Source organism: Odontesthes bonariensis, chromosome 5 (assembly GCF_027942865.1).
Source record: "Odontesthes bonariensis isolate fOdoBon6 chromosome 5, fOdoBon6.hap1, whole genome shotgun sequence".
Lineage (NCBI taxonomy): Eukaryota > Metazoa > Chordata > Actinopteri > Atheriniformes > Atherinopsidae > Odontesthes > Odontesthes bonariensis.
In genome coordinates, this window is record NC_134510.1 from 7,904,775 (window position 1) to 7,918,228 (window position 13,454).

Here is a 13,454-nt window from a genome sequence, read left to right on the forward strand (position 1 = left end):
GGCACAATAACCAGATTAGCTGTAGACTGGAATCGCTTGAATCTGTCACAAAATAAACCTCAAATGCATAATAAACAAATAAAACAAAACTGAGAGACAGAATACATATTATCCAGTTTTATTAATAATCCTTCCTTCCACATCATATCATAAGCTTTCTCCACATCAAAGAACACAGCTACAACACACTCCTTGTTCGCTTGGGCTTTCCTGACTTCAGTTTCCAGGCACAACAGTGGATCTAAAGTACTCCGCCCTCTTCTAAACCCACTCTGATAAGGAGTCATTAATTCATTTTTTTCAACATAGTATGTCAGCCTTTCTGTTATCATTCTTTCCATAACTTTACATAAGTGCGATGTCAGAGCTATAGGTCTATAACTGTCTGGACTGGTTGGATCTTTCCCAGGTTTTCTATTAGGAATAATGACAGACTCTTTCCATATTATTGGCAGCTTCCCTTTCTCCCAAATCTTATTGTACATCTCCAGTAGCATTCCTAATGCAAATTCACTTAATTTGGCCAACATTATGTAACATACATTATCCTTCCCAGGAGCAGTCATTTTACACTTACTTGGTGCTCTTCTCAACTCTTGAATAGAAAAAGGTACATTTTCAACACTCTGTGACAAACTTCTTTCCTCATATACATTAGGATGTTCATCTAACACTTCCTGTCTCCTGATCTTACCTTCTTCTGTCAAATTTTCCGAAGAATGAACTTTGACAAAATTCTTAGCTAGAATTTCTGCCTTCTCCATAGCACCAGTGGCAATTTCCCCTCCTTTCTCTAACACTGGCAGGTTACTCTGCTGTCTAATTCCCCTCATGTTCTTAATCATTCCCCATACTTTATCTAATGGCGTAGTTCTCCCAATACTTGAACAGAATCCTCTCCAACACTCCCTTTTTGCTCTTTTAACAATTTTCCTTACCTGAGCCTGTGCCTTTTTATATTCTAATAAATTGTATACTGAATGTGTCTTTCTTAACTTTCCAAACAGCCTGATTTTATTTCGGATTGCATCATTACATTCTTTGTTCCACCAAGGTACCATCTTAACACATTTACAAAGTTTACCAGTTTTATTCCCAATAGTTTGATTAGCACTTTTAATTATATTTGAAGTAAATTGCTCATTTAATTCATCAATACTTCCTGCCATATCTATCTTAACAAATTCATTATCACACAGCTTAGCAAACACCTCCCAATTTGATTTAGAAAAAGTCCATCTCATGATACCGTCTAGCTCAACCACATTACTTATATCAAACTTGACTATAATCGGAAGATGATCACTCCCAATACTGTTATCTGCCAATATTTCCCACCTGCTACCAGAAGCTAATTCACTTGTTACCAGAGTTAGATCGATCGCAGACTCTGTTCCATCTCTAAAATTGATTCTTGTACCTTGCCCATTATTTAAACAAACTAATTCCTTTGCCTCCATTAATTCCTCCACTACCTGTCCATTGTAATCTGTTGATTTCCCTCCCCATATTGTATTATGTGCATTAAAATCACCACACCATATTACTTAATTTCCTTGACTGAGTCTTTCTAATTCCTCTATTTTGAGTTTATTACATGGATTATAAAAATTCAGGACACTAGTTTTCCTTTTATTAATCCAAACTTCTACACCCACTATTTCCAAATCAAAATTGTTCTTAAATGTTGTCCTACTATAAGACATTACTTCTTTGATAAAGATTGCACATCCCCCTCCCTGACCATTATTTCTATCTTGTCTTATAGCACAATATCCCCCAATACTGAAGTCCAAATGAGTCTTCAGCCATGTTTCTTGGATACAAATAACGTCTGGTTTTTCTTTTAACTGGTATATATAGGTCTTGAATTCTTGTCCATTTGCAATAAGGCTTCTAGCATTCCATTGCAGAATGAGAAAAACCATTAATCTACTCACCGATCTGTGACTCATCATTGTTGGTGGCTAGCATATCATGTATCATTTCAACGGTTATATCCTTTATCCCCAAAAATTCACCTGCTGCTTCCACTATTGTTTTCAGTCTTGACCTCTTTTTTGTTTGCTGCAAAGCAACATTCACCACTTTTCCAATAAAGGCCACAAATTTGTACTTATTAACAATCAATGCACCCTCTCCTATCACACACTTATGTGAACACTTTGTGGGGCTTTCCTTTGCCTGTGGGAGTTTGGGAAAATCTTTTGACGAGAATATACTTGCTGCTACTTGGGATTTCCTAGCTATGTTTAATGATACCTTTTCTGTTGCTTCAGCATATGAGACTTTATTTTGCACTTTGTATCTCTGCACCACCTTGGCCTTTTTCTGCACTTCACATCCCTGATATGCAGCACTATGTTCCCCACCACAGTTACATTTCACCTTCGCCCCTGCATCACAACTACCATATTCATGTTCCCCTGCACATGTTGGACACCTGGGCTTAGTTGCTTTGCACTTATCTGCCACATGCCCAAACCTTTGGCATTTAAAGCACCGCAGAGGTTTAGGGATGAATTCTCTTACTGGAAAGCTCATGCAACCTATCATTATTTTCTGTTGGATTGTTTTTTCAAACTGAAGAAGAACAGACAAACTATCCACTATCTTGCCCTGATACCTAGTAGGAAGACGCTTAACTACAGACATCTTTCCCCCTTTAATTTCTTTCTTTAGATCTTCAATGCTGATTTCTACCGGAACTCCACTGATAACTCCAAGTATTTTCCGATTTGCCCCAGGGACATGGCATTTAATTTGAACTTCATTCAAGGTCTTCATTTTCAGTAACTTTTCCTGTTGTTTTGCATTTATCATTTCTACCAACATCCGTCCTTTGCTCAGAAATCTTGCTTGCTTTATCGATCCAATTTCTTTGTGAATCGCTTTAGTCAGGGCCACTGGATGTAGCTTAGCTGCGGCTTGCTCACCAAACTCCACAATCACTTTCCACTCTTCCTTCTCAATCCTTTTCTTTGTTCTCTTCATTTCATTCTGTGAATCAGATTCACTGAGACTGTCACTTGACATATCTATCTTCTTTCTTGATGTCTTTTTCCTTACTTCATTCCATCCTCCTTCTCTTTCAGATGCACTTTCAATAGTGATGTTACCTCCAACACCGAAGCTCCGAAGCACGCTTCAAACTCGACAGGGTAGTTATAGTGAAGCAGTGGGCCGGAGCTTGCTTCATGTGACGTCACTGATGACGTTTGAACCACTTCACTGCTTCATTCAGACCAAGTCAGCTGACTGCTTCGAGTTGATGTGCGGAGCTTTGAACATTTGCCGCGATTCAGTGTATTCAAGATGGCTGAAGCCCCGGTTCATGTCCCCGTTCTACACGTATTATACGTTACGAACAGCTCTCGTTTTTTTATATTCGGAGTTTTGGATTATTCTCTCATGGAGAATAATCGAGGAAGCGTTCTAAAGTGTGGGAATATTTCGACCCAAACAGTTCCTTCAGTACACCAGTCTCCTCTGTTCCCTGTGACAGAGTATTTTCCAAAGCTGGAGAAATTGACTAAAAAAAAAAAAAGAAACCGTTTGAGCCCTTCTACTGTGCAAAAATTACTTTTCTTGAATTAAAACACCTGAAGTAACACAAGCACCCTCTTTATTACACCAAGCACACTCCCAAAGAAAATATGAATGACAAACCGAAAATTTCACATTTTTTAAATTATTATTCCATCCATCCATCCATCCATCCATCCATCCATCCATCCATCCATCCATCCATCCATCCATCCATCCATCATCTTCCACTTCTCCGGGGGTCGGGTCGCGGGGGCAGCAGCCTGAGCAGAGAAACCTAGACGTCCCTGTCCCTGGCCACTTCCTCCAGCTCTTCTGGGGGGGACCCCGAGGCGTTCCCCTGCCAGAGATCCAACGTGTCCGGGGTCTCCTCCCAGTGGGACGTGTCTCACCAGGCGTCCAGGAGGCATCCTAACCATATGCCCGAGCCACCTCATCTGACTCCTCTTGATGCGGAGGAGCAGTGGTTCTACTCCGAACACCTCCCGGATGACCGAGCTTCTCACCCTATCCACCTACTGTCCTGGCGGTGAATCGCCATGCAGCACACGCAACCGCCGACAAAGCAAAATGAAGTAGGAACGTAGATTGACCGGTAAATGGAGAGCTTCTCCTTCTGGCTCAGCTGATGGCGCACCGATCCGCCTGTCAACCTCCTGCTCCATTCGTCCCTCACTCTGAACAAGACCCCGAGATACTTAAACTCCTCCACTTGGGGAAGGGTCTCATTCCCGACCCGGAGAGGGCAAATTATTATTTCATGGGTAAATTAATCAATCTTTAATGAGGTACTACAAACCCATATGTACAATACACATACATACGTGTTATTATAGTGTTATTATAAGCATCACATTCGCAGGGCTTCTTATGGTGCAACAGTCGCTACCCCAGTAGATGTCACCCAAGGGAATTGAATGAAGCTTCGAGTAGTGAACCACTTTATGACACAATGGTTTAAAATGATTCAATGCTTCAAAAAGCCTCGTTTTGCCATCACTAACTTTCCATTTCCTCCTCTCCAGGACTCAAAGACGCCATTCCTCTTACTCCTCCGGGTTCGTGAAGACGATTTGACGCCCACTCTGCACTGTGACTGCACCAACACCAGTTTTCAGGGCCGACGAGGAACTGCAGACAAGGTGGTTCCTTTAAGCCTCTCCTGATGAGTGGATAACAGGTTGCACCTGCTGCTGGTGCCTCCCGAAGTCAGACGCCACCTCCTGGAACAGAGCTGTAAGCAGCAGCCAAACACAACCAAGCCTCCAGAACCTGACACAGTGTTTGTTAGCTTGTTAGTTAGTTAGTTAGTGACCTGCAGTGTTAGCCGAGGACATGCTAACGTTGCTGGGTTCAGATTCACCGACGTTAATCATTCATTCATAGTTATTGCATGTTGGTAGTATTTCCTCCTTTTGGTGAAATATTCACTTTGCAAGTTGCCCTGTTGTCGTCTTTTTTAGGGATGTGTAACCAAACTTTTGAGCGTTTGTACCGCTTGGGCGCAATGTTTACTGTTGACTGCTGGCTGCACTGGACTCGCCACGCAACGTTGCATGGTGACGTCATTTGCGCCCACTGGAATCGTTTGCAAAATCGCCAAACGATTCCAAGGAATTGAAACACAGGGAACCGGTTCTCAACATAAACCGGTTTTTGATTCCCATCCCTATCAAAGACAGCCTTCCTGCTTGCCTGGACAGGCACCAGTTTTCCTACAAGGGGAACCGGTCCACAGAGAACGCTGTCTCCATAGCACTGCACACAGCCCTGACACACCTGCAGGATCCTGACACCTATGTTACGATGCTATTTGTGGACTTCAGTTCAGCATTTAACACTATCATCCCGGACAAGCTGATAGTGAAGCTCTACAACCTGGGACTGTCAACACCGATGTGCGTCTGGATCAAGGACTTTCTCACCAACCTGCCATTGTCAGACCCCCTAATATATGCTCCCAGGGACAGAAAAAGGGGTTTTCCCATAATATTTCTCCTCTAATCCGTAGGTCTAGAGGTATGCAAGGTGAGTCAGTTACAATGTTGAAAAAAAAATGCTGTATCTGAACTATTAGGAAGTTGTCAAGAATTTTGTACGATTTAGAAATTTAAATTTGGGTTTTGAAAATCAAATTTCTTATCCAGCTGTTTTTTGTTTTGACAAACAGAGGTTGCAAAGAGATGAGGAGGTGAAGAAAAGAGTTAATTGTCGACGAGAAAGAAGTGCAACAACAAAACAATAGCCAATCCCCAGAAATCCTGCAATTATGATCAGTCCAAATCAGTTTCCCGTGTTACTTTCTGTCATAGATTTGTTACAAGGTGGACAGTTTGGACCTAAGGAGCAGATTGACACAGAGAGGTAAGACTAAACAGGTTTATTGCAGTTGTGGAATGAGGTGAGCTTAAGCACAGATTAATACTTGATTTCCTATAGAAGGAGAATCCGGAGAGTGAGAGTTTGTGGTGGTGCCAAGTGCAACAGGTGAGTGAGTCTCTTAGTTTGCAGTGTCTGGAGGATTCCAGCAAGGTCTCTCCACAGGGTGTGTGTGTCCAAGCAGGAAGAAGGTTTCTGCGGGGTATCCAGGTCCAAGGGGTCCTCAGGTTTCTGGCAGGAATCCTTAGTGTCGATCCTCCGGGTTGGCAGTGAAGAGGCGGTCGGGCAGCGACTTGGCAATAGATAGGTTTGGGATCTTAAGGACTCTCTGCACGGCTTTCCAGAATTGGTTCTCTTAGAAGAGCAGAGAGAAGCATGATTAGACAAGGACAAGGTCAAGAGAAGAATGACTGAATTTAGGAGCGGCCAGTTTGTACCACTTAGGAGTTACAACGATCTGGTGACGAGTGGATGTCAGCCCAGGGAATATAAGCAGCAGGGTTGATGAAGTACACGAGCATCAGCTTTGCCAAGAGAGCCTGCTGGAGAACTAGGTCAGCCACGCTCGTGCACAGACAGGTATACACTGCCAGCTCACAACAGGGGGAGACAATACACACACATGGGGAAAAGGGGAAGGTGAACACGAGAAGGAGAACACCAGATGCCAGAGAACCATGACAGGGCTTGTCAATGGTGCCCCCCAATGCAGGATTATAGGAGGAGCCGAAGACTGGCAGTTGATCTTGGAGACTTTAATTAAAAAAACAGAAAGCACTGCTGGAGCAGGACAAGTGAGAAGAAACAAAAATACAAGAACAAACAAACTGATCTGAGAAGACTGCTAATAGGATCGAAGAAAATGGCAGAGCATATGATGAAAACATACTTGCAACATGAAATGATCTGACAAGGAGCAACGGAAAACCAGGAGTAAATATAATAATGAAATAATTATGAAATGAACGGCACATGAGACAATCGGCAACAGAAACCAGGTGTGATAAGAAAGCTGTAATCCAACAGAAGTGGACAACAGGTCAGGATCTACCAAAATAAAACAGGAAGTAACTAGACATGAACAAAAAAGGAAAACCAGAACATAGGAAAACACAAAACACAAAACCCCATCATCACACAACATCATGACTGAAGATTCTGGGCATTACACTATGTTTATAACATTAATGACCAATGAAATGTATTTTCATTGTTATCTCTTGGCGTATTTTGCTAGGGAGCATCGATCACCTCAGCCCATCAATCCTCACCACCTTCTGCAGGGGCACCAGTGTGCTAACCGGCATCATCCCTCTGTGGCATGAGAACAGCAGCGCCTCAGACAGGAAGGCACTGGGGAGAGTGGGGAGGTCAGCTGAAAAAAGTATTGGGGTCACACTGCCACCCGTTGGGGACCTGCGAAACAACGCTGCCCTTCGAGGGCAACAAGAATCACCAGGGACCCCACTCACCACTGTCATGGATTGTTTTCTCTCCTACCCTCAGGCAGAAGATACCACAGCCATGCATGCAGAACAGTAGAACAGCTTCTACCCATCTGCAGTCAGACTTTTGAACATCTGCATATAACCTCAGACTCTAACGTTTTTTATCTACCTCTGTTTATCTATTTATTAAGTCTGTTGGCATATACTCTGTGCACAGACATTTGATATTTAGACTGCTTCCTTTCTCTGACCTGGTTTTTATTCTATCTCTTTATTTTTTATTCTTTTATATTCTCTTCAGATATTTGTCCAACTGTTTTTGTCTTGGCCAAGATGCATTGTAATTTTGTTCTGCAGTGCATCTCTGATGTCAATGACAATAACAGAATCTGAATCTGAATCATATATTTTTGTGTAAAGCTTAAACCTAGGCAACTAGAAGCATCAAACAGCAAGAAAACTGGGTATTTTTTTATTTTAGTCAATGGATCCGACTGTGTGGTACATTGGTGTGGTGGGCTGGGCTCCTTCTGTGTGGAGAATGTGTGCCGTTAATGTGCCTGTTTGGGTGCTCTGGCTTCTTCTTACAGTGCAAAGAAATACATGTTAGGTGAATGTGTTTCTAAATTGATCATAGGTATGAGTGGACTGCATGTTTAGTCTGTCTTGGTGCAATATGGTGTCCTTTGATAATCCAAATTTCTTCTTCTTCTGAAAATGTATCTTTGACACCAGCTTGAAGGTGAGCAACTTGTTCTATCTCCTCAAAGCTGAGAAATTTAGGGGTCCATTACGATGAATTCCTAGTTGACACGTCACATCATCATCACCAAAACCAAACTTAAATTCCTCCCAAATAGGTTGATTTGTCTACTAATTCTATGTGTAAGCATTTGTGCACAGCAGCCCCGGACTCTTTACTCTGCAGCGGAAATTGTTGTGGCTTTCTGTTTTTCTAATTGTTCACAAAACACATCTTTGCTCATTCATGACCCCACATCCATATTTTAGTCTGTAAAATATTATTTTATTTTTTGTATTTTAGTTTAGACTGTAGAAAAGTAGTGTGTCTACGAGGAGTACCATGACAACACATCAGTCAGCGGTTCGTACTGTTGTAGATGCACTCTTCTAACAATTCTTTTATTTCCTGCAATTCCATCAAATGCACAAGCACTTGTCCAGGTGGTAATCAACAATGTATTTGTGTGTGTGGCAGAAAAGTTGAATGTGCATCTTCAAAGAGACTTTTGATAAGCTGTTTAGTGTATATTGATTTATTTACACATGCAGCTCTAATTTTGACAAACTCTGTCAAATGCACAAAGGTAACTGGATTATTTAATCTGAGGACTGAGAAAGGTTTTTTCATAATTAGATGGGGCTTCACAAAGAGGCTCAAAAAGGTTTTTTTCTTAATTTTTTTGTTTTGCCCACAGAATGGTCAAAACAAAAACCTAAATGATCCTCTCACTTTTTCTTTTCTATCAGTGTTGATATTGATTTAGCAATTGTGAAGAAGAGAAATAGAAGTTGACTCATTTTATTACATTTTATGAGAAAAGGGAACAACAAAACTTTTCTTTTCCCCTTTGTGCTGTTTTGGATTGACTCCCATAACAAACTAATGAACATGATAAAGAATTATCAACGGGCAAGGCACGCCTGTTAAGTTGAAAAGAAACTAACAATCTGCATCATTGTTCTTACAGATGAAGTGAGTCTACTGACTCTAATCTGGAGCTGAATCTCACACCTCTGATGAATTATATTGATTCTTTTTGTCTAATACAAGCAACTCAAGTCAAACCATCAGCGGCATTTTCTGTCAGTATTTTCTGGTCGACTGTGGAAATGTTTCAACTGTTGATACTGAAATGAAGTTAGCCATGAGACAAAGTAGTAAGCCAAGGTGAACTTGTTAAACTACAGTATCAGGCTCATTACATATATGGACTTCCCCAGTGTATAAACTGGACCTGGATTTTGTTTGATTACCAGGGATCAGAGCGGGAGTCTGCTGTCTCTCTGACCCTTCCTCTGGCTCGCTCTAGTTCATTCATCATGGGAAGCGGTCCCTCATACATGTTGGTCTGGACTGCTCGAAGTTTCTCCTGGTAGTCCTCTGGCAAGCCATTCTGTTCTGCTCCCATCACAATTACCTACAGCCATTGATGAGACACTGTATAAGCTGTCTTTAAACTAGATCCGGATAATCTCACAGCAGCAGTAAAGACACAAATCCTAAAATTCTTCCCAGCACTGCTAATGTCATTTTGAAACTCAAATGTCTGCAAAAGTGAGAAAAGGTAAGACAGTTTCTGTTCACGTTGAACCTTTTATCAAAGGAAATTCATCACGAAACGATGAAAACGTCTTATTTCTTGCTCACTGTTGAATTATCACATCAGAGCAGCAGCGTGTTAGCATCAGGATGCTAGCACCAGCTGTGGTAATAGGTATGTCTCCACCACATTCTAGTATGTCTCAATACATTAGATGACCCATATGATTATGGGGCACTGAACTTAGTGGATGCTGCTTTTCTTTATAGGTAACAGCCATGTGAGCTCCAATGTTTCACCCAAAGATCAGAATTAATTTGAGAAAACCTAGCAGCTTAAACAGACAACATCGTGCATACACCAGTGGGGAGCACAATATGTGTGGCTCATTATAGAAGACAAAGGTGTGACACCAAAGTCCTGCTCTTAGAACAATCTGGCATTCTGGCTAACAAGCTGTCAGATCTGTAAACCATCGCAGAGCAGGGTGTGTCCTGACTGTTGTGAGCTGTTAATCACATAGTCAGGTGATGAGGGCTGTGAGCAGGCAGGTCCTTTTTCCAGATGCTTCACAGAGAGAAATGGATGGTGGTGAATAGAAAGTGACACCCCAGATTTCATACATTATCACATTATTTAGTCTTTCTGAATCAAAGCAAATTTTTACCACCATCTCTGATATCACACACAGCAAGGTTGGCTCATTGAAAATGTCATTTGCTGTGCCGTCCATTGGTGATGGTTATAATTCTACTATAACAAAGTTATTAAAATAATCTTTAATTTAGTGACAGCATTATAGCTTTATTGACCACAAAATCAGAATGTGATACTGGCCCGGAGTCAATCTACAACTAGATATTGTAGTGGTGGACATGCTTTTTTATGAGCTTGTGTAGATTCTGTGGTTTTGTGTTGTAAGTGTTTCACATTTCTTCTTTAGTTTGGAATGTCAGATGACACAAATATCCCAGATTAGTTCCAAGCTCATAAATGATGTCCACAATCTATGGATTTTTTTTTTCTCAGTGTATCTAAATTCAAAATGTAAATGTAAAAGTCCTGTTCAGAACATCCATCAGTAAACTATTAACTAAAACCTTTATGTACCACAACAATCTCTCCAAAAAAGCTGAGAAACCGTGAACAATGTATTTTAAACAGAATAAAGTAACTGTACACGTTTTAACATTCATGTAAAATCAAACATAACAACATATTAAATGTTGAAAATGAAAAACATAAATGGTATTGTTTTGTTAAAAAATAGATTTTAATTTTGGAATGAAGACCTTTCACAAAACCTGGGACAGGTTTATATTTACCACTGTGTTACAACAGGTAAGCGTTTGAGGATATTACATATGAGATTACAGCTGCCTCACAGTTCAGGCATTGTTTGTCGTCTTTTTTTCTTTGGAAGAGTCTTAACTGCCATTTGTGGAATGTCAATAACTGCGTCTGTGAGTTATCTCTGAATTCATTCGGTTATTACAACTGTCACAGGTGAAGTGAGTCACTGGCTGATGTGAGACACAACTGCACACACTGTGGGATACAATCACTAACAAAAAGATTCAACCCCTATAATTTATCTGGCGATTGTATAGTACACATATTGTAGTTATATATTAGTAAATCAGGTTGCTTGCAGTGTTTCTTAGCAACTTTTCAAACATAATCTTCCTAATAACACAAACAATTAAAGATGACAGTTAAATATTTGAGATAATCAATGTGTGAGATCATGTTTGGGTAGGCTGGTGGCATTTTTTCCATTATATACACTGTTGTTAAAAGATTAGAGCCCCCACAATAGGTATATTAGATCCACTCATGGTAACTATATTTAATAGCAAATGGTAATTTGAGCATGATCTGAGCAGGTTTTTGAGCAGTTTTATCAGGCACAAACTCACTTCAGGTAGTGACATCGACAGGCCAAGCTTGAGGGCCCGAGAAATGAGGCCTTTCTTCAAACTTGGACAAAGATTTCTGCGAATTCTTTGAATTTTTTAATATTCTGTGTTGTTGTAGTAGCCTGACAAGCCAGACAGTTTGTTACACGGAGCAATCCACGAAGGTTCTCCTTAAAAACCCTTTGGCAAAGTAAAAGCAAAAGAAAAAAAAACTGCAGCTGATTGGTGGGTCTTCCACCCTCTGCCACTGAAGTAATGTAGGTCTCAATGTTTTACCCAAGGACACTTTGAAAACTACCAGGGCTCGTAAAAATAAAATTATAGCTTACTTTAAGAGTTAAAAATATGACTTCTTCTGACTTAAAGAGCAAGAATCAAGTAGTCAGTCATAAAGGTGCTCACAAAGACAAATGCAAAAATAAGGGTCTTACCTGTAGATATTGTGGTGATGGAGGGGCATACTCACAGCTGTTCATTATATAGGTGCGACAGTTGAACTCCTGACCCTTTGTCTTCACTAATAACTCCACAGGACTGTACGTACCTAATGTCACATTCTCTTGACTGAATGTGTTCACACATGCACACGCACAAAAACACATGTTTTTGCAATTTTCACAGGAAAGAAAGAAATCCCAAACAGTCCATTAAATATAAGCCAAATAACCCTTTACCTGTCTAGTGACTCAAGATCAGATATGTTCATCCTCCACACCACACCCCAAACCTCATTTCCCGGGCTGTGCTCTATGGTGGCCACACCTCCGTGCCACCGGTCACTGGCAAGGCCTTTGTGGTTCCCAAAGACCAATCTATAGTCCTGAAATAGAGAAAAAACAAAGAATGTATTCAGTATGCTTCCTGTACATGAAACAGAATGATGATGGTCTTGGTGTAAGACTTTACCTTTAGCCGTGCCACACAGTACACTGCCGCTGAGGGATTCTTGAGCTGGAGCCGCTCCTTCAAAAGGTTACTACCATATGCAAAGTACAGGAAGGTGTGATTGTTCTCCATGTTTTGATCAGTTTTTTCAAGAAGAAGAGAGAGGGTTGTCAAGGTAAGCCAACAATGACAAAGAGGGAGTGCTGAGCAGCTGCAGCTGCCTGTTTGGAGGGTTGAGATGAGAGAGCATGCGTTGCAGAATGGCAGAAAAGTAGAGAAGTACTGGCTTTTTATCACCCACACACCATTCTCATGCAAATCCTCTGCACTGCTACTGTGCGCTATTCACACTCACAATGCAAGGTTTGCCTCATGTGTTGAGCCAAAAGCATTGAGCAAAACACATAGCATAACACACACACACACACACACACACACACACACACACACACACACACACACAGGAACTTGCTTTTCTACCTTTGTTGTGATTCACCACTAACATTATTCAGTCCTTAGCCCATAACCTGAACAGCTGAATTCCTTATCCCAACCTTTACTCTGAACCTTTCCCAAACCCAATCCTAACCAAGCAACTTTTGACTCTCAAAAATCCCTTTAATCATGTGGGGCCCACCAATTAGTACCCATTAATCTGTTGGAAAAGACAGACACATTTATTCACACCTCTAAAAACACACTTACAACCCAGAGCAATAAAATGTACAATCTTATATTATTTATGCAGGTCCATGTGGTCAGGACCAGCTCCTAGTGGTCAGGACCAGCTGGTTTCTGGCACGGACCAGTGGTCACTACCACTAGAGGCACTAAAGACACTGGTCCTAATGCTGATCAGCTCCTCACTGGTTTGTCTTGTGGTCCTTGTCATCTGCCTGTTGTCTTAACCAGATTGGTATTTGGAGTAGTTATTAACATATTTATATATTGTGTTTTTTTTTATATGATTAATTAAATTATTAATATATTAA

The 13,454-nt window shown here is 40.9% G+C and overlaps 1 protein-coding gene across 1 annotated transcript; it reads right to left on the reverse strand.

The window, feature by feature from the left end:
* Positions 1-5,957: 5,957 nt before the first annotated feature.
* ggctb (gamma-glutamylcyclotransferase b) lies at positions 5,958-12,594 on the reverse strand. Its single transcript, XM_075466550.1, has 5 exons — positions 12,484-12,594; positions 12,252-12,397; positions 12,009-12,141; positions 9,372-9,535; positions 5,958-6,279 (listed from the first exon to the last, which is right to left on the reverse strand). Coding segments are annotated over exons 1-5 (555 nt in total). The 3' UTR covers positions 5,958-6,278.
* Positions 12,595-13,454: the final 860 nt, after the last annotated feature.

What these genes read in the sequence shown, in the direction of transcription:
- ggctb (XM_075466550.1), bottom strand. Translation starts at nt 12,594, where the DNA reads ATGGAGAACAATCACACCTTCCTGTACTTTGCATATGGTAGTAACCTT. An exon ending in ACTGTGTGGCACGGCTAAAG is followed by an intron (nt 12,398 to 12,483) that starts GTAAAGTCTTAC and finishes TCTCTATTTCAG; the next exon opens with GACTATAGATTGGTCTTTGG. An exon ending in CATCACCACAATATCTACAG is followed by an intron (nt 9,536 to 12,008) that starts GTAAGACCCTTA and finishes CAATGGCTGTAG; the next exon opens with GTAATTGTGATGGGAGCAGA.